This window comes from Carassius auratus, chromosome 3, assembly GCF_003368295.1.
Source record: "Carassius auratus strain Wakin chromosome 3, ASM336829v1, whole genome shotgun sequence".
In the NCBI taxonomy this organism is placed as follows: domain Eukaryota; kingdom Metazoa; phylum Chordata; class Actinopteri; order Cypriniformes; family Cyprinidae; genus Carassius; species Carassius auratus.
This window is the reverse complement of record NC_039245.1, coordinates 15,111,336-15,132,430: the sequence shown is the minus strand read 5'-3', so window position 1 is coordinate 15,132,430 and position 21,095 is coordinate 15,111,336. Positions and strand designations below refer to the sequence as shown.

General features: G+C 38.6%; 1 protein-coding gene across 3 annotated transcripts in view; it reads right to left on the bottom strand.

Annotated features, from left to right (window-relative positions):
• Positions 1 to 18,299, bottom strand: part of LOC113055256 (trypsin II-P29) — a 35,363-nt gene extending 17,064 nt beyond the window's left edge. The window contains exons 1-6 of one of the 3 annotated variants that reach the window (XM_026221425.1): positions 18,165 to 18,299; positions 17,686 to 17,706; positions 17,424 to 17,601; positions 17,071 to 17,339; positions 16,802 to 16,953; positions 976 to 3,081 (exon numbers count right to left, since the gene is read on the bottom strand). In XM_026221425.1, coding sequence (XP_026077210.1) covers positions 2,803 to 3,081; positions 16,802 to 16,953; positions 17,071 to 17,339; positions 17,424 to 17,601; positions 17,686 to 17,706; positions 18,165 to 18,219 — 954 coding nt within the window. In that variant the 5' untranslated portion in view covers positions 18,220 to 18,299 and the 3' untranslated portion in view covers positions 976 to 2,802. Of the gene's footprint in view, positions 1 to 975; positions 3,082 to 16,801; positions 16,954 to 17,070; positions 17,340 to 17,423; positions 17,602 to 17,685; positions 17,707 to 18,164 lie in introns of those variants that run through there. The other 2 variants (XM_026221432.1, XM_026221416.1) reach the window with 2 other exon arrangements.
• Between the last annotated feature and the right edge of the window lie 2,796 nt (positions 18,300 to 21,095).

The following is a 21,095-nucleotide window of genomic DNA, read 5'->3' as shown; positions in this document are numbered from 1 at the left end:
AGGGTGACCGTAAAAAAGGTGGATTTACAGATTTATCTTTGGTGGAATTACAGAAACACCTGTTTGAAAGAGTTTGTTTTGCTCTTGATATGTAGCTCGTTTTCTGCTTATTGAACTTGTTATCTGTCTGTAGATTTGATCATTATCTATCCTGACAGAACTAATACATTTTCACTTTATTATTATCATATTTTTCAGTACAGAAAAAAAAAAATAATAATCCTAACAGCTTTTAGTAGACTGTCTGCAATGTTGAAAAGAAAATACTGCATGTAACATGATATAAATTTAAAACAGTATTGGTGAAAGAGAGGTAACAGCAAGGTGATGCACGTCTAATATGGAGAACGACATTCAGTCATCGTTAATGTCTTCTAATCAGAGAACTGTCTTGGCCATTAATATTTGACTGTGACAGTAAAAACTGGAACTGTATTCATCTTGTCATTCAAGCTGTTGTCATCAAAATATGACTGAATGAAGTCAGTTAAAAGAAAGCGATTGTTCACACGGGTGTTTTGACCATCAAACCCAGTTCGGTAACGCTGGTCAGACTGGAGCTGCATGAGTTTTAATCTGATGGCAGCAAAGGTTTTTATTGCAACAAGCTGCTTACACATTTGAGGTCTGAAACTACCCAATCTTCTTAACACCCAAAGATATATATATATATATATATATATATATATATATATATATATATATATATATATATATATATATATATATATATATATATATATATATAAAACACATTTCTACATCAACTACACACAATGTATTTTTCGGAAGGGGGTGGGTATGTGGGTTCTGTAGCTAATTTTGCATGATTACAAAATGTCTAATTTAAAAAAAAAAGTTTTTTATTTAATGAAAACAGCCTTATTAAATTAGTTATAAACATGCTTTTGTGCTGAAGCCTTGGCTGGTTTAGGCTTTTCATGAATAAATGATGACAGGTGGCAGCAAGCCCATGTTTTGATAAATGATTTATTGAATCGTTCAAATCATACGAATCGTTAAAAACAGCTGATTCAATTAGAAATGAAACAAGACTGCGTCCCAATGTGCAGACTATCCATCCTAAATTCTATGTGATATTAGTAATTTTTCAACACTATTAAGGGCCGACAGGCTGGATAGTATGCACATTGGGACACAGGGAAAGTGTCCATCTGAATGGGCCGTTGAATCACTGGCTCACTTGATTTGTTCAAAAACTGATTCATTCATTGAACGAAACACCATATGCACTGCTGTATAAAATTAATAGCACATGTTCTCGCATGTAGGCCTACTGATATTCAGAAAAGTACATTGCTTGTGCAATAATTATAAAAACATATAAACTCATACATGGGTATTTTTTTGTTAATTGCTTGAATTATGAGACTATTTTTACCTGTATTGTAGTAGGCTTCTGGACTCTGCTTTTGGACTCTCAAGACGTATTTTTGTTTGATGTTTCAAGTGAGCCAGTGATTTCAGCTCTCTTATCATCTCTCAGTCCCTCACAGTTACACATACAGCACAATAACATCATGTCAGCGGAAAGTTTTTACAATCTTATCAAGGAAAAACCACACCTTTTCTTTTGTCTTCTTTTTAAAGCAATTCAAAAGTTGCGTTTGAAACATTTTGTGTGAAAAATGATGAAAAATGCTTACGCTTGTGTGAAGCTTGTTACAGAACCCAGTTCTGATTGGCCAATCACTGTTATTCGTGAATTATCTTAAGTAGATCATTTTAACATTTAATTTGCATGATAAGTTTTACATAATACACATTATACATCCAAAGGGGATGGCTTTTTTTGCATCTTCTTTTTCAACCGAGTGATGCCATCCACCCGCATTCCACCTCAATTAAAGACCTATGAAAAAAACTATTTTCTATGTAAATTTGTTGTAAAAAAAAAATGATTCCTGTGATGTGCAGCTGTATTTTCAGCATCATTACTCCAGACTTCAGTGTGACATGATCATCATAATAATATGATTTACTGCTCAAGAAACATTTCTGATTATTATCAGTGTTGAAAACAGATTTGTGCTGCACAATGTTTTTGTGTACATTATTACATTTGAATACATTAATGCTTATTCAGCAAAAATGCATCAAGCTGATAAAAAGACACTGTAAATACTTTTATAATGTTACAATATATATATATATTAACTTTGAAACCTTTATTTTTTAACTTGTAAAATTTTTATTCAAATTCAAAAAATCTTGGGGGGAAAAATGCTTCAAGCTTTATACAAAAATATTAAGACAGTATGAAGAGAGAGAGACAGTGAGAGACAATTCCCCAAATCAGTTCCATCTTGTGTATTTTGCTTGATACATGGTTCAAATGGATGCATGTAAATATGAAATATGACAACATGATTTTCTCCACACTGTAAAATAATTGTCAAAAAAAGAAAGAAAAAGAATGACAGCTACCAAACAAAAGATGTACAATTAAAGTAAAATAACCAAATTAAAAAGGTTCTTTAATGATAATCTAAATCCTGATCATTGATCATTATTATGATCAAAATATTTATTTATTATTATGATCAAATACCTTCACCATGAAAAGTAAATCTCTTGCAATTAACAGTTAGCTAGCAATAGCTCACATGCATCAGCTACTGTAACTACAGAATCACCAACTACACAATTACTGCCTTCAAATAAAGTTACATGCAGAATATTCTCAATGTGTCTTGCTTTTCTCTAGGACCATGAGAGCATTTACAGCACAACTGTCCTCTTCATCAAACAAACCTGAGAATTACTGTTCAATCACTCTCTTTAGGAAGTGAGGAAGAGGGAGAAAGGAATGAGGGAGACTGTGAGAGAAAGGGGGAGTAAGAGGAGGCTGGGAACACTTCCGAAGTTGGAGGCTGCACTGAATAGGACAAATCCAGGCGGGTTGCTGCCCGTGTAAGACGTGATCCAGTCCTGAAACGGAGAGACTCTGGCGAACACAGTGGGATATTTGGGGTCAGCACATTCCATGCCAAAACTCACAACGCCAGACTGAATCCACAGGGAGTCTTTCTTGCTGGCCATTGGACCTCCAGAGTCTCCCTGTATTGAGACACATTGAGCATTTATATCTCTAACAGTATACAGTGAACAACTGTTATAGATATAGGTATGCAATAGTGTAGCCCAAGGGTAAAGGTAGGCTGGCTGTGTATTCATCAGAATGTTTTCTTTTTTTCCCTGCAGCGACAAACATACATCTTACAATCATTTGCAGTGGGAGCGCTGAGAATTTTTCTCTTCTGAAGTAAACACAAAACTAATTAAGACATGGAGTGTTCCTATTTTAGTTGCATTATTGAAGTGCAGTATAGACATGTACACATACCTTGATCACACTATTACCATCATGTAGAACTATTTGCCACATTGTGCAGCAGGTTACACATGGTAGTTTGACGGCAAAACAAAAGAGCAAGGCTTCAAGCAAGAAGGCACTTTTTTTATCTGTCGTCATCAGTGTTGGGAGCGTTACTTTAAAAAAGTAATTAGTTATAGTTACTCACTACTTGTTCCAAAAAGTAACTGAGTTAGTAACTGAATTACTCTATAATAAAAGTAACTCGTTACCAGGAAAAGTAACTATTTGCGTTACTGTTTAAAAAAAATTGCTATATGTCAAAGAATTTGTATCTTTTTAGCAGTTTTCACAAGTCAGTTGAAATGAGTAGAACAGACAGGTACATAACTTTCAATATTTATTGCATGTCAACAGACAGCAAGAGTTTTATCCTGCACTTCAAGTATTATCTTTGCAAGAAAAGTGTTTTTGGCCACTAGCTTTGTAGATGCATGTCACACATTAAATGTACACATTATATGCATGTTCTTGCCTTTGACCACAATGAATTTGAAATAGTGCTCATATTTTCACCTTGAAAATGCCAAATTTTCATCGGATTGCTCCTGACTCGCCATCTCTGCTGCGAATCTCTTCTGTGTAGCTGTTGCGCGTGTGTGTGTGTGTGTGTGTGTGTGTGTGTGTTTGGCGCCGCTGGTGTGTGTGCCTGCATGTGTGTAAAAACACTGGCTCTGATTGGCTACCATGAAACACATGACTCTGCTTTAGCCAATCACAACCGCTTATCTCGTCATTAACCCACCTCCACACTCGCCGTGTGTGAGCCAGGGGTCCGTTCGGATTGCATAGTTTATTAAATCAATGCATAGTAATGCACCGCATTTAACGTTCAGTAAAATGCTAATTAGTTAGATTACCGCGTTATTAAAAAAATATTTATTTTTTAGAATAGACATAATTTTTTCAGTAACGCGGTAAGCTAACTAATTACTTTTCCCGTGGTTACAACGCCGTTAACGTTACTGAATGTTAAATGCGGTGCGGGGCTGCACCAGCTGTGCCAAAAACACACACACGCAACAGCTACACAGAGATTCGCAGCAGAGATGGCGAGTCAGGAGCAATCCGATAAAAATTTGGCATTTTCAAGGTGAAGATATAAGCACTACTTCAAATTCATTGTGGTCAAAGGCAAGAACGTGCATGTAATGTGTACATGTAATGTGTGACACGCATCTACAAAGCTAGCGCCCAAAAACACTTTTCTTACAAAGATAATACTTGAAGTGCAGGATAAAACTCTTGCTGTCTGTTGACGTGCAATAAATATCGAAAGTTATGTACCTGTCTGTTCTACTCATTTCAACTGACTTGTGAAAACTGCAAAAAAAAACTTTTTTTTTACAGTAACGCAAATAGTTACTTTCCCTGTGTAAGAGCCATTTTGGTCTTATGTACAAGTACGTCCAGTAGGGGTCACTCTTGCTTAATTGTTCACAATATATAGGTGGGAACCTTCCTTCAGGGAGCAGGTGTTGCTGGAGGGAAGGTGCACACCGTTTTTGACCGCTACGCTAGGTTGTTTGTACCATGCTATGCAAGTCATTGTAAAGGTGAAGGACTGGTGGATTTACTGACTGTTCATTTGGATTCTTGCCTATATGGAAATGAAGACCAGTAATGGTAAAATAAATCTACAACAATGAGCAATATTAACATCTTGTGTGGACATTCCATTTAATGGTAACCCAAGCATGCGCGTCCATTACAAGCACCATCCAGCATCCCTCAGCAGCTTAAAGTATTAGACTTGGCTGCTTACATTTAGTCAAAAACGGTTTATCAACCTAAAAGGAACTGTGTTTAGCCTATACGTGACTTTGGAGCTTTATAATTTGCTGAAGGGAATCAAGTAAATTGGAAGAGCTTTGCATTGACTTTACCAACGACCAAGGTCAGCTGAAATCGCATCTGTGGATTATACACGCACGTCTCTCCTTCTGAATTATGGACTATCCGTCAGCGCAATGAAAGATATCGGAGCTGTTCTATAAACGTCAGCAGAGGAGCTGTGTTTAAACAATGGCGCCCAACGTGAAGAGGTATGTTTAGTAGCGCTACTTATTGTTGAATGGCCATTTCATTTTGTGTGCACACATCATGGGACATAAATCCAATGCATTGGTCGTCAAAGAAAATAATTAACTTTGTGAACTAGTTTCAAATTGTTTCGATTGTGCTTTTGACTTTCTGTGTATTATGGAGACATCTGAAAGTGAACACAGGCCTATGGAAGCGCCACAGTTGAGTGCTTTAAATGACCTTGATGTTCATATGGACAAAGAAAAACGTGTTGTGAAATTAACTCCTAAAGCATTTGTTGCAAAGGTTGAAACATTACAGAGTGATAGAAAGTCTGTGTTAATTAAAGCTACTAATTTAAGAAAAAATATGCAAGGTCTGATGCAACAAAGAAATGTAAAAAATGTACAAAGTGCTTTTGATGATCTTTTAAATTTGTGTGATGAAGCAAAAGGTATTCATGGTTCTTTGATGGGTATGTTACCTGAAAGTGAGAAGGAAAAACATGACATATGGTTTAAAGCAAAAATGATTGTGAATAATGATTTTATTGCTGAAGTCAAAATGTGGGTATCATGTGCTGAGAATGAAGTTAGGCCTACTTTAAATGAGGTCATACATGACAAGGTTGATGATGTTGATCCACATGATAGTATTTCAAATGTTGGTAGTAAACGTTCAAGTAAAGCGAGTACATGCAATGAGGTCATGCATGACAAGGTTGATGATGTTGATCCACATGATAGTATTTCAAATGTTGGTAGTAAACGTTCAAGTAAAGCGAGTACATGCAGTAGTGTTTCTTCTGCAAGAGTTATAGCTGAGGCAAATAAGGCTGCACTGCTTGCTCGTATGGCAATGTTAAAGGAAAAACACGCTTTGGAGGAGCAAGAGCAGAAGATAAAGAGGAAAAAGGAGCAACTGGAGTTGAATGCAATGCTAGCAGAATCTACTGCTAAACTTGCAGTTTTACAGGCCTCTGAATGTCACAGTGTTTCTAAAGCCTCTTATAATATGCATTCTCAGTTGGAAAAGGAAAGGGAGAAAGCTTCCTCAATTATATTGAATCCAATGGCAGAGGAGTTTCAATCTGCTGTATGTAGTAAAATGGAAACCCAAGTATCAGTAGTGGATCCTCCTTTGCCATCTTCTGTGCCGTATCAGGACATTCGTCAGCAGACGTGGCAGGAATGTACGGACTTAGAAAGATGGAGTTCCCAGCATATACTAGGAAAAACATCAGTTCAACCTCATGGACCTCTTGCATCGGATAGGATTTCTCAGCATGAATCAGTTCAACCTCATGGACCTCTTGCATCGGATAGGATTTCTCAGCATGCATCAGTTCAACCTCATGGACCTCTTGCATCGGATAGGATTTCTCAGCATGCATCAGTGCAACTTCATGGACGTCTTGCACCTGACAGGATTTCTCAGCATGCATCAGTGCAACTTCATGGACGTCTTGCACCTGATAGGATTTCTCAACCGACATTAGTTCAGTCTCATGGACATCTTGCATCTAATGTGATTTCTCAGCCACAAATCGAGTGTCAGGGTGGTGACATTGTCACCATAATGCAAAGACAAAATGAAATAACCGCAGCTCTTGTCCATCAGCAACGCTGCACATCTTTACCAGCCAGAGACATTCCCTTGTTTGATGGAGATCCTCTTCAGTATGTTTCATTTATTAGAGCATTTGAAAAGGGAGTAGAGGAGAAGGCAAGTCATAGTGATTGCTTGTATTATTTGGAACAGTTTACTAGGGGGCAGCCTAGGGAGCTGGTTCGCAGTTGTCTTCACATGACCCCTAACTCGGGCTATACCAAGGCAAAACAGTTATTGGAGGAACATTTTGGCAATAAGTATAAGATCGCCACTGCTTATTTAGAAAGAGCCTTGTCTTGGCCCTCAATAAAGGGGGAGGATGTTAATGCTTTGCAGTCTTATGCTCTCTTTCTGCGTGGTTGTTGCAATGTCACTGAGGAGCTGCAGTACCTTCAGGAGTTAGATATGCCAAGCAATATGAGAGTCATTATATCTATATTGCCTTTCAAGCTCAGAGAACGGTGGAGAGTTGTTGCACATAACATTCTGGAAACTACTGAATGCAGAGCTTTGTTCAAAGATCTTGTTCAATTTGTTGAAAGACAGGTTAGTATCCTAATGGATCCTTTGTTTGGTGATATTAGAGACTTGCCAACTAGCGTGAGGCCTGTCAATTGGTCAAAGTTACGTCTAGAAGGTAGAGTTAAAGGAAACATCTTTGCCACTACCGTTGCACCTGTGGAATCTGGGGAAACTACTAAGAACATGAGAAGAGAATTGCCATCAAATAAATCTAAAGTAATTCCATTATGTTTGTGTTGTGCTAAGCATCATGTATTGGAGTTCTGTCCACAATTTGAAAAGAGGAAGCATAGGGAAAAGATGGAATTTCTAAAGGAGAAAGAGCTTTGCTTTGGTTGCTTAAGTGCTGGGCACATGAGTCGTAACTGTGGCAAGCGGTTGACTTGTAGGATATGTAGTCAGCACCATCCCACTGTGCTTCATGTAGACAGAAATACAGCCAACTACAACCGAGCTTCCAAGGAGTCAGAGGCACACAAGTTCTTGGGATCGACTGAAACATGTGGTCATACAGGGGCCGGAAAGGATCGCTGTCTTCTTTCTATCTTACCAGTTCAAGTCAAGGCCAGTAAAGGAGATCCTATAATCCAGACGTATGCATTCCTGGATCCTGGCAGTTCGGCGACCTTTTGTACAGAAAGCCTTATGCAGCGGCTCAATCTTTCTGGTAGAAAAACTCAGTTTCTGTTACAAACTATGGGACAGGAAAGAGTTGTACCTGCATACATACTTTCAGGTTTGGAAGTATCTGCTATTAATGGTAGCATCTTCTATCAGCTTCCACAAACACTTACACAGAAACAAATGCCCGTAAGTTCTGATAACATTGTATCTAAAGGAGATTTGTCCAAATGGCCTTACTTGGCAAAGGTTAAAGTTCCCAGTATAATGGCTAACGTTGAGTTGTTGATTGGAAACAATGCTCCCAAGATGATGGAGCCTTGGGAAGTCATAAATAGCCATGGGGATGGCCCTTATGCTATAAGAACGGCATTAGGTTGGGTCATCAATGGTCCTTTGAATGCAGGCAGCCTTGAGGATGAAGACTGTTCTGCAGTGGTTAACAGGATTTCTGTGTGTAGACTGGAGGAGATGTTGCTTAAACAATACAACCATGACTTCAATGAGCGAGCTGTAGAAGAGCAAGGATTGTCAAGAGAGGATATTAGATTCTTGGAGATTGCTGAGAGTTCTGTCAAGCTTGAGGACAATCATTATACCTTGAAGTTACCATTTAAAAGGGAAAATGTGTATCTTCCTAACAACTTCTCTTTGGCAAAACAGCGGATACTTGGATTGAAGAGATTTCAGAGAGATGAGCAGTTTTATGAGGAGTATGTAGCATTCCTCAAAGAAATGATTAACAAAGGATATGCAGAGCAATTGCCCACTCAGCAGCTGAAAGGAGACAGCGGCAAGGTGTGGTATATTCCTCACCATGGTGTACGTCATCCCAGGAAGAGGAACCTGCGGGTGGTTTTTGATTGTGGTGCGGCATTCAAAGGAACATCATTAAATCAGGTCCTTCTGCAAGGTCCCAATTTTACAAGTACATTGATTGGTGTTCTCCTAAGGTTTAGGCAGGAGTCGGTAGCTGTCATGGGAGACATACAGGCAATGTTTCATCAGGTTAGAGTGGCAGAAGAGGACCGGGATTTCCTCCGTTTCTTGTGGTGGCAGAACGGTGATTTTACAAAAGAAGTGTCAGTGTTTCGTATGACTCTCCATCTTTTTGGGGCTGTCTCCTCTCCAAGTTGCGCTGCCTTTGCGTTGCGAAAAACAGCAGATGATCATCAATGTGAATTCCATGAGGAGGTTGTTCAGACTCTCAAAGATAACTTTTACGTAGATGATTGCCTTAAGAGTTTGGCATCTGAAGAGGAAGCAGTTTCTTTGGTTCAAGATCTTTCCAATCTCTGTCAGCAAGGAGGTTTTACTCTGACAAAATGGATAAGCAACAAGCGCACTGTCCTGCAAACCCTTCCTGAGGAGTGTCGAGCCAAGGAGTGGAAAGAGCTGGATCTGGACAAAGACAGCTTGCCTGTTGAGAGAGCTCTTGGTTTGTTGTGGTGTGCGGAAACTGACTCATTTAAGTTCAAACTGGAGATTCAGGAGAAGTCTTGCACAAGACGTGGAATGTTGTCAGTGTCCAGTTCAGTATACGATCCATTTGGGATCTTGGGACCAGTAGTGTTACCTGCTAAGATCATGCTACAGGAGCTATGCCGGAGGAACTTTGGATGGGATGAGACTGTGCCCTATGAGATATTGTGTGGTTGGACACGGTGGTTGAAGGAACTTAATGCACTGAATTCAAGTTTGAGAGATGCATTAAGCCCATGAGTTGGGGTTCCTACAAACATGCGCAGCTTCATCATTTTTCAGATGCAAGCGAACAGGGATATGGCACAGTCACTTACCTTAGAATCCAGAATAGCAACAGTGACATTCATGTGTCCTTCCTCATGGGCAAGACTCGAGTAACACCTTTAAAGGCTATCACTGTTCCCCGCTTGGAGCTAACTGCAGCTGTTCTTGCTGTCCGTGTTGATCTGATGCTAAAGAAAGAGCTGAGGCTCCAGTTGCAAGAATCAGTCTTCTGGACAGACAGCACATCTGTACTCAAGTATGTCATGAATGAGGACAAGCGGTTTCATACTTTTGTTGCCAACAGAGTTTCCATCATCAGGGAAGCCACAGAGACATCACAGTGGCGATATGTTTGCACAAAGGAGAATCCAGCTGACGATGCATCCAGAGGAAGGAGGGCTGGAGATTTTATCAAGAACAACAGATGGATAGAAGGACCCAAGTTTCTGTACAAACCAGAAGAGGATTGGCCTGTAAATATGGTGGACACTGTAGTAGGGGTTGAGGACCTAGCGGTCAAGAAGGAAGCCTTTGTCAATGTGGTAAATACTCAAGGCTCACTGAAGGGTACAAATAGGTTGATTGCTTACTTTTCAGATTGGAGAAGACTTTGAGTATCAGTTGCGTGGTTGCTTAAGTTGAAGAGGATGTTGTTGAGAAGGATTTGCAAGAGGAGAGAGTCCGATACTGCTGAAGCCAACAAACAGAATGTCCTAGAGCAAGGGAATCGGATAGCTAAAGGTACAACAGGAGGACAAACCTTGTCGGCAGAGGATCTTATGGAAGCCGAGATGGCTATAATTTGGTATTGCCAACAGCAAAGATTCTCTGAGGAAATCGCTGCTTTGTCTTCTGGAAAGGATACAGTAAGCAAACGGAGTGCCATTTATAAGTTGGATCCATGGTTGGATAATGGGCTTCTGAGAGTTGGAGGGCGGCTGACACGGGGTTCGTTGCCAGAAGACACAAAACATCCGCTACTCCTCTGTAAAGATCAGCATGTGGCTACCCTTATACTGAAAGATTTACATCAACAGCTTGGCCATAGTGGGCGTAATCACATGTTGTCTGCTTTAAGAAGAAGGTATTGGATTACAGGTGCAACCTCAGCTGTGAGGAAGGTCGTAGCAGAATGCTGCTTCTGTAAAAAATATAAAGGGAGGATGATGGGGCAGAAGATGGCTGATCTGCCTAAGGAGAGGATTATGCCAGACTATCCGCCGTTTACCAACACAGGCGTTGACTATTTTGGACCAATAGAGGTGAAGAAGGGAAGAGGTACAGTGAAACGCTATGGTGTCATCTTCACCTGCTTGGCCAGTAGAGCCGTTCATCTTGAACTTGCCAATTCTCTTGACACAGATGCCTGCATTAATGCTCTGCGCCGATTTATCAGTAGAAGAGGGCAAGTGGAGCATCTTCTTTCAGATAATGGCACACATTTTATAGGAGCAGAGAGGGAACTTCGGGAGGCACTTTTATCATTGAATCAGGCTAAGATTCAACGAGTGTTATGTCAGAAGGGCATTAAGTGGAGTTTCAACCCTCCAGCTGGATCTCATTATGGTGGGGTTTGGGAGCGGGTCATCCGCATGTTGAGGAAGATCCTCACTGCAGTATTTCAACAGCAGACGCTTGATGATGACAGTTTCCATACAGTCTTGTGTGAAGCGGAGGCAATCTTGAATGATCGACCAATCACCAAATTGTCTGACGATCCAATGGATCTTGAAGCTCTCACTCCCAATCATATTCTGTTGTTAAAGGGAAAACCATCCTTATCTCCTGGATTGTTTGATGTTCATGACTTATACATAAAAAGAAGGTGGAAACAGGTTCAGTACATATCAGACCTCTTTTGGAAGAGATGGGTTAGGGAATACCTACCGTTGTTGCAGGAAAGGCAGAAATGGAACAAGATAAAAAATAGCCTCAAATCTGGAGACATTGTGGCCATTATGGATCCAACGGCACCTCGAGGATCCTGGCCACTTGGAAGAGTTTTGGAAACATTCCCTGACAAGAAAGGGCTGGTGCGCTCTGTTCGCTTACAAACTAAGTCAAGTGTTATTGATAGGCCTGTAGCAAAACTTTGCTTTTTGCATGAGTCTATGGGTTAAGGGGTTTGTTACAAGCATCGTGTGTGTATGATGCTTGATATTTCTATTTGTTTATGGCTCTCTGTTATGTGTTGGGAATTGGTATGTTGATTTATCCCAATTAGGGGCCGGTATGTAAGAGCCATTTTGGTCTTATGTACAAGTACGTCCAGTAGGGGTCACTCTTGCTTAATTGTTCACAATATATAGGTGGGAACCTTCCTTCAGGGAGCAGGTGTTGCTGGAGGGAAGGTGCACACCGTTTTTGACCGCTACGCTAGGTTGTTTGTACCATGCTATGCAAGTCATTGTAAAGGTGAAGGACTGGTGGATTTACTGACTGTTCATTTGGATTCTTGCCTATATGGAAATGAAGACCAGTAATGGTAAAATAAATCTACAACAATGAGCAATATTAACATCTTGTGTGGACATTCCATTTAATAGTAACCCAAGCATGCGCGTCCATTACAAGCACCATCCAGCATCCCTCAGCAGCTTAAAGTATTAGACTTGGCTGCTTACACCCTGGTAACGAGTTACTTTTATTATAGAGTAATTCAGTTACTAACTCGGTTACTTTTTGGAACAAGTAGTGAGTAACTATAACTAATTACTTTTTTAAAGTAACGTTCCCAACAGTGGTCATTACCTAACGCCGTTCTTTTAAACGCCATTATTCCAAACACTGGTTGTCATCTGTTTGAATGTATAGCATGACATATAATTAACTACACTTGAAGCTTTCATAAAATTAAAAAAGAAACACACAAAACTGTATAGTACCGAAGATTAAACTGTATGTTGATATCTGAAACTGACCCTTTGCAAGAACCCTCCCTCCTTAATTACTGTTACTATGTCTGACAGGCCATGCTGCTCTCATACACCCTTTACGAAAAATAAGTTTATTCAAGTGTGCTATTAGTATTTTTCCTTTAAACTAAAAGTAGGAAAGTAAGCTTTTAGTTAACTTTTATTTACTTCTCAGAAATATACTTTAAATTATATTTAAATAAACTTGTCTTATACTTACAAAAGTCTAAATATATTTGAGCTATACTCCTAGAATCTCCTAGAATACTCCTAGAAGTTTATTCCTTATTATATGCTAGAGGGTGCTAGTACACATCTTCTGCACAGAATTTCCAAAAAAAAAAAAAAAAAAAAACACAGGGGAGGAAGAAAAAGAAACAACAGATACTAACACATGTAACATGATCATCTGACATGAAACTGCATCAAAACTGTAACGTTATGGGATAAATGTTGACCGATGAAGAGGTAGTAATTACAGTCAAGCTTTGGGGTGCTTTCTTTGGATGTTTTGTGTGTTCAGATATTCATATAACAAAATGTATACAAATTAAAACCTACATACATCCAGAAAATAAATACACTTATAGGTATACTACTAGAACATTGATATTTGTGTACTTGATACTTAAAGTATACTTAAAATATACTTGAACTTTCCTTAAGTATACTTAATAAATTTAACGTGAAGTATACTACTTTTTGGTAAGGGACACTACACATCATATTCCCACTAAGAGAAAAATACATCGCAGAGCAAAGAGGAAACTGACAACATGCCCACAGACAAGAGAGCAGGTATGAAACAAAGTTTCAGAAACAAAGTCAGTTTCTGGTATGAAACAAAGTCTTAGCTTTCAAATTTTGTCATTTTTTAAAAATAAATTCATACAATAAATACTGTTTTGTGGCTCTTTAATATGTCATTTCAGATCTTTGTTAGCACCTCAGTTCAAGCGGCACATCAACCGATAGTCTTTTCATATTTCCTTAAAGCTTGAAATAAACATGAACATTAGAACGTTTTATATTTCAACCATTGAAAGATGTCGATACACACAAGGTTTTTAAGTTTAAGTCCATCGACGTTAACCTACTCTCCTGTCCCATCTTATTGGTTTGTTGTACAAAATGCGTTATGATTGGTCAGATCACCTGTCAATCAAGCTCTTTGTGAAGGGGGAACGTTGGATGGCAATGAAACGCCCCTACTGCATGCTAGAATCTCCGTCAAACAACCTGATTTTAACCTCAAAATGTACGCTTTTAAATATACCAATACTGCTATCTCAAACACGGAGAGGCTTCTTTGTGATATCAACTAACAGATTCGGCAATAAAACGAAAATCACCAATTTTGAAAAAAAAAAAAAAACGCTTCTTTCTCATTTTGTTTGAAAGTTGTGCTGCCGACCTGTGTCACTGGTTTCCGTGACGGGTCACGTATGTGCTTGTGATTGGGTCTGAGGGAGTTTAAGTTGGGACTTTGATACAGCGCACATTTCTGGGACATTTTGGCCATTTTTCTACAGTGAAAGGAAGTGTTGATGCATTGTCTGTCTTTTTCACAGTCTATGTGTAAAATGTAGCACTTATCACTGTCACTTTGTACTCAGCTGTCCAATCACAGTGGAGAAGGAGTGAGACAAATGCTACACAAGTCAACCGTCACATCTAACAGCTATTGAGAGTGAGGAGTCGCGTACCGCTTTGGGTTGATTTGGGCGGGGTCTAAGCTGGTCGGCCATGATGGTAGGACACGCTATCAGTTGCCAGGAGCTACTCCTTCAAAACTTCACAGAGGCGCGACTAAACATTTCAGAACGCTTAAATTTTTGCGCATTTACAGAGACGGATCTACGAATACGAGAAAGAAAAGGAAGAAAGTAAAGAAATGCAGAAAGATAAGGCTAAAGAAAGCGAACCTTACAGGAACAAGCTCACACCAAGCGCAAAACAGCGGTGTTTGGGGAAGCTCTCAGGCAGCTCCCTGCAGCGGCACAGAGACCTGGACCATTTACCTCCATGCACACATATGGACATTGGGAATTATAATGTTTACGATGTAAGTCACCTTGCATTCACGCTGTTAATGGCTTAATCTAACCCAGACATTTACATCTCGCAACCACACATTTAACTACCCTAGCTAACCCAGAACTGGTTTGTCCACTTTGCAGCCCCCAACACAAAAACCTGGTACAGTATGTGTCATTGGGTTAAAATCAAATTATAACTAAACATACACAGCTTTAGCATACATCAAAACAACGTTTGTGTACATTGAACATCTCGTTATAATCTAGTGTTTACGAAACAGTCGCAGTTATTTAAGTTACTTTGTCATTTTGGTCAAGAAGTGTCTGCTAAATGCAATGTAATTACAATACGCTAAAACGCATGTGAAGAAACTAACCTTGGCCAGTACAACACTGTTTTCATCAGCTGCTGTAGATGGACCCAGCCACAGCAGAAAACCTCGTAACTTTCCAAAGACTTGTGGCTTTTAAACTCCTGCCTTGTGTAGTAATTTAACACCAAAAACGAGATAATTCACAATGTCCGTATGTGTGCGTGGAGGTAAATGGTCCAGGTCTCTGTGTCATTCCGCTGCAGGGAGCTCGTATGGATGCCTGAGAGCTTCTCCAAATACCGCTGTTTTGCGCTTGGTGTAACCTAAAAAAAAAAAACTATTCCATTGTTCCTATGTTTTCCATATGTATCGTGTGAGGCACTGGAGCAGTTTTTAAGGCAGCAGTAACTTCCAGGCATGGTTAAACAGTGCAGAATTGCGAGAACCTCCTCTACTACCAAGTTAACCACACATAAACAGTAATGTTTCGCCGCTGGGATCCTGCCAACATGACGGAGACTGTGATATCGAGGGGAGGGGCTCTGTGCTCTGTGACGACAACTCCTCACTCTCAATAGATAACAGTGGAGGAGTTAATATTTCTGGTCAGTAGTTGTCAATAAATTAAATTATCTGTGATATCAGATGTTAGTTACACGTTATTTCCATTGATTTTGCCCCCAAAGCTCTATAATGCACATCCAGCTGGGCGTTTCCAGAAGCAGTAAACAGTCTTATTTTTTGTATTCAGATTTGTCCTATCAATTTTTTTATGTAACTGACTTTAAAGTTATGAACAGTCTTACAAAAAAATAAAATAAAAAAATAGAAGACTAAGCTGTTTAAGCAACAGGCTACATATTGTATCAGAAATCGTAGAGTACAAGTTTAAGACCAATGCAGTAAAGACATAGCCTGGTAATACCAAACTTCGCTTTGCTTCGTAGACAGAGTCTGGAAGGGCATAATTGACAAGCGTTTACTTTCTCGTGAGGGGGAGCTTGTCTGAAGTTTATAATCATTGGTGTACCTGAGATTTGCTGCCTCTTTAACCTGATCCTCCATGAGAGCATCCAAGGGGGACACAATCACACTTATCGCCTTGCTTGACTTTGGCCTCCCCAGTTTCTTGCTGACAATCGGTAACAGTTGATAAACAAATTTTCCCGAAACCTGTCGGGAGTAGGTGTGAAACAAACACTCTTCTTGTTCGGCTTCAGTTGGCAAATGGCGGGAATATTCTCCACAACAGAGTGAATAGCATCCCGTTTCTCAATGTCCGCTGTCGTTTTCGATTTCCCTAACTTAAACTATGATCTTAAATTCTGCACTTAGCTAACGTCTAGTTCACGGCTCTCAGCCCGTACTCTGTTTCGTTGATTGCTCGGCTGTTTTGAGGTTGGAGGAAAACTGGGAGATAGTTTGCTCTCTCAGACTGAGTACAGAATTGAAAGTAAATTGAGCGGAAGTACGAATGGCTAGTAAAGACAGGGCTTAATTATGAAATTAGACTGACAGTGTAAAGTTTGGAGGTGACAAAACTGGTGAGTAATGTTTTGCAAATTGATTGGGATTAAAAATGGTTCAAATGAATGACTAATGTCTTACCTGACATGCACCTTTTCCTCCCTGATTTAACAATCCAGCACAAATCATATTGCTTGTGATGCTTATGTTGACCCCTTCATAAGCTTTAGCACAGGCACTGTTATTCACAACTGGTATCATCACCTGCTGCAGTGTGTCAGGAATCTGAGTCCCTGTGACACAGATCAGAGGACACATTGTATAGCTTTCAAAGAAACCATTTCTAGGAAACTGTCAAGGTTTACAGTAATGTTTGCATTTAGTTAACTGGTAAGCAAATGCTCACTTACTATTAGGTTGCAGATAACCCCATCCAGTGACCCAGCTCTCAGTACCTCCACCAAACACACTCCCAGCCGCTGCCAGACAGACCGGCTTAATGTGATCAGAGAAAGTCACAGAGGAGGAGAGCTGGACCAGGGCTATATCGTTGTCAACATTAGAAATGTTAAAGTTAGGATGGTTGATGTTTCGACTTGCTGTCCTGTTTGTCTCATAAGGGTTTGAGCCAGATTGACTCAGACGACCGAAGTACATCACAATGTAAGATGCATTGAACCTGTAAATAGAGAGAGTCTGCTTTAATCCAAATGTATCAATCTACAATTGTATCTTAAGCTTTATTTAAGCTTTCAACATATACCACTGGAAGCAGTGCGCTGCAGTTAACACCCAGTCTTTATTGATGAGAGTCCCACCACAGAAATGGCCTAAGTCCATGCCCATATAGGAGAGATGAATGCTGACCTGCCATGGCCAAGAACCTGCCGTCGCATTCTCTCCTCCAACAATCCTGTTATTGAGAGGAGCTCGACCACATACTGATGAGAGAAAGAGATTTCTTAATGTGCCTCTCAGACACAGAAGACACATCTGTGAGCTTTGTTATCTTTATGAAAACTTACCATCTAACTGGCAGAGCGAACCTGTGTGGAAAGACAAAGATAAAATAAACAGTAATACAGACAGAGCTGATAAACTGGTTTGTGTAGTTCTCCTGTTACATCAGTGCTGGTGGATAATAGCATGAAAACATGAGAAAAAAAAAAAAACCCTGTAAAATGATTTTATATTCATGAAGTTAATAAATTAACTAACCTAAATCAGTTTAGTTTTATATGTAGTGCATTTGTGAATGAGATACTTCTGTTTCTCTATAGGTTTATTTCTTAGTTTTATAAACACACACACATATATATGTACAAAACCAGTTTCAAGCATTTAACTGTAAGTCTTCAGATCCAAATGTTTTTACAGTCATGAGAAACATAAATTGTTAAGTGTGTTCTTAGGAATTAAATGGCTTGTCAGTTAATTACCAACTGAATCAAACATTATTAAATGGACATCTAATTTTACGTCAGTTTTTCCTGTAAGCTCTCACCTGTTATGTAGAGAAGTGTGACTGCAGAAACACTCAAAGCGCTGTTGAACTTCATGATGATTGTACTGCTCAGTGATCTGACTGTTTCTTGACTGTCAGCTTTCTGATGAGAACCGCTCCCTTTATCAAGAGTTCTCTGTCTCCGCCCCAACACTGTTAATCTCATTTCCAGGAAAAAAAAAAAAAAGTTACTGACACTTTATACTAAATGCGATGTCCTCCCTACAACTTTTGACTGGGGAAAAACAGCATATAGAAGCATGAACTATGCAGAAGAACAAAAAAGACCTCTCCAATCCATCATTCTTCATCATTTAATTCACACATGCATCGTGAAATACATTCAATGCATGTACATATCTATACACCATTCATCTCCATATTTAGCACCAGTATACGGAAATATGGATTAAACATATAAAACATTTCTGTAAATGTTACATTTCTGGAAAAAAATATATTTAATTTAATGTAATTATTATTATTTTTTAAAGTTTCATAAATACTAACATCTGCTTCATGCTTGAAGTAGTGAAATTGTTTATATTTAAACTGTTTTCACTCAATTTGAATATTGTTATTAAAGAACATTGACTCATGTGAAATCTTGAAACATCACAAGTTCATTATTTCATTCAGTATATTCATATGGGAACATAACAATGCAGTGCAATGCAGTCAATGAGAAAATGTACACAATCAATGAACTTGGGGAAAAAAAATGAAAGACCCAAGATCAGATGCTGTGCATTGACGTTGTGTTGCATGGTTTATGAGAAAGCTGATGATGCTTTATCTAATCAGAGAAAAGGTCCCCGTTCTAAGCTACTAACAAAGGCACATGAGCATGGCCAGAAATGTGAGAAAACCAGTATGTATAGTCAACCCTATACATACATATAATAGCAGAACAATCATACATCTTTAAAGATTCTTCTGTTAACAGCATTTTAGATCTGGAGGAATGCAGAGACGTTAGAGACATCAACAATGAACTACATTATGAAGTCAAGTTGTCACCTTTATTTATACAGGGATTTATACAGAATGTCCAAGCAGCTTTTAAGTGTACGACAGGAAAATCATGGTTGTTTCCCACATCTTCCTGTGGGGAAAAAGTAACACTGGGGAACAGTGGGGGAAACGACTGTTTCTTTAAGGATAATCTTGTATGTGGCTTTACAAAGACAGATCTGCCAATATTAAACACAGACGTCAAATAGACATCTCTGAGATGTAAGTGTGCTATCAGAGATATAATACACAATGTTGTGTCAAACAGTATTTATCTGTTTTTAAGATTTATTTATTTATTGGTGTTTATCAAATAACACCACATACTTAAATGGACCATATTTTTATTATTCAAACATTTGCTTAGACATTATAATTTTAATGATAATTAGGTTTTACATCATGGTAAATGCCTGTAAACCCTGAATCTTACTTATTTTCTGTAGAGCTTTAAACAATACATTGATTCAATGCATTGAAGCCAGTGATGCTGTTTATAGAGCTTTTTATTCAGATATCGAAAGTTTTAATGTCTTTTATCTTCAGTTGATTTAATCACTTTATGGTTTCATTCATTACTCAGTGTATTTTCACATTAAATGTGCACATTAAGTGATTTTTGCCAAACGACGTTGATATTTGAAAGCACCAAAACAAACATTCTCATAACCAAACAGCACTAACATTGTATTGCACTGTTTATGAGACTGTTGATGGTGTTTTATCTAATCAGAGAAAAGACCAGCATGTACTCTCAGTATTCTAACCTACTTACAAATGCACCTGAGTATGGCCAAAGAATGTGAGAAAACCAGTATGTACAGTCAACCCTAGCACATAGCACCCCTATTTTAATAACTCTGCCTCTGCCCCGTCTGCCTCTGCCGTGTCTACCGGCCGCAGCATATTAAAGCATAATGTTGTGTGTAAAAGTTGTGTGAAAAAGCAAAATCAACTGATACTGATACTCACCTATCAAGAAGAAACAAAGCAATCTCGGCGTCCGATTCCCTTTCACTCCTTGAGTTTCTCCACTGGTGGAAAGCTGCTCCAGGTTTATGTGGTCCTATCTCTTGAACCCAATTCTTTTTGTAATTGTTCCTCCAAAATGTTCCTCGATTATTTTTTTTTTTTTTATCTGCTATCTCTTGCTATCTACAGTCATGGCAAAAAATATCAGCACCCTTGATTCATATGATTCAAAAAAGACATTGTTAATCCTTTTGATCTTTTATTTTAAAAAAAATCACAAAATTCTAACCTTTCATTGGATAATGACAATATAAAATCATGAAATAAATGTTTTTCTCTAATACACATTGGCCACAATTAACAGCACCCTTTTTTTCAATACTTTTTGAAACCTCCATTTGCCAGTTTAACAGCTCTACATTTTCTCCTATAATGCCTGATGAGGTTAGAGAACACCTGACAAGAGATCAGAGACCATTCCTTCATCCAGAATCACTCCAGACCAGTCATATTCCCAGCGTCTCCTCTTCAGTTCACTCCTCTCATTTTCTGTAGGGTTCAGGTCAGAGGACTAACTTAAATTTTGATTAAATTAAAAATCTAGTCTTACATCTAGCGATGGACCAAAATGAAAATTCTGGGCTGAAACGTTAACGGAAAATCCTGGAATCACTTGGCTGAAAACTGAAAATGCTTTGTAATAATTATTTATTATTTAATTAAATAATATAAAGTTATTTTTTAAGACCTTTTCAATTTAACTCAGTTTTAATGATACCGGGAAAAAAAAATACATGGCAATAAAATAACCAAACTTATACTGAAAGTAACACAATAAAACTGGAATTTATATTAATATTGGTAACATTTTACAATAAGGTTCTTTAGTTAACAATAATTAACAATATAAGCTAACAAACTAAGAATTTATTACTCTTAGTTCAT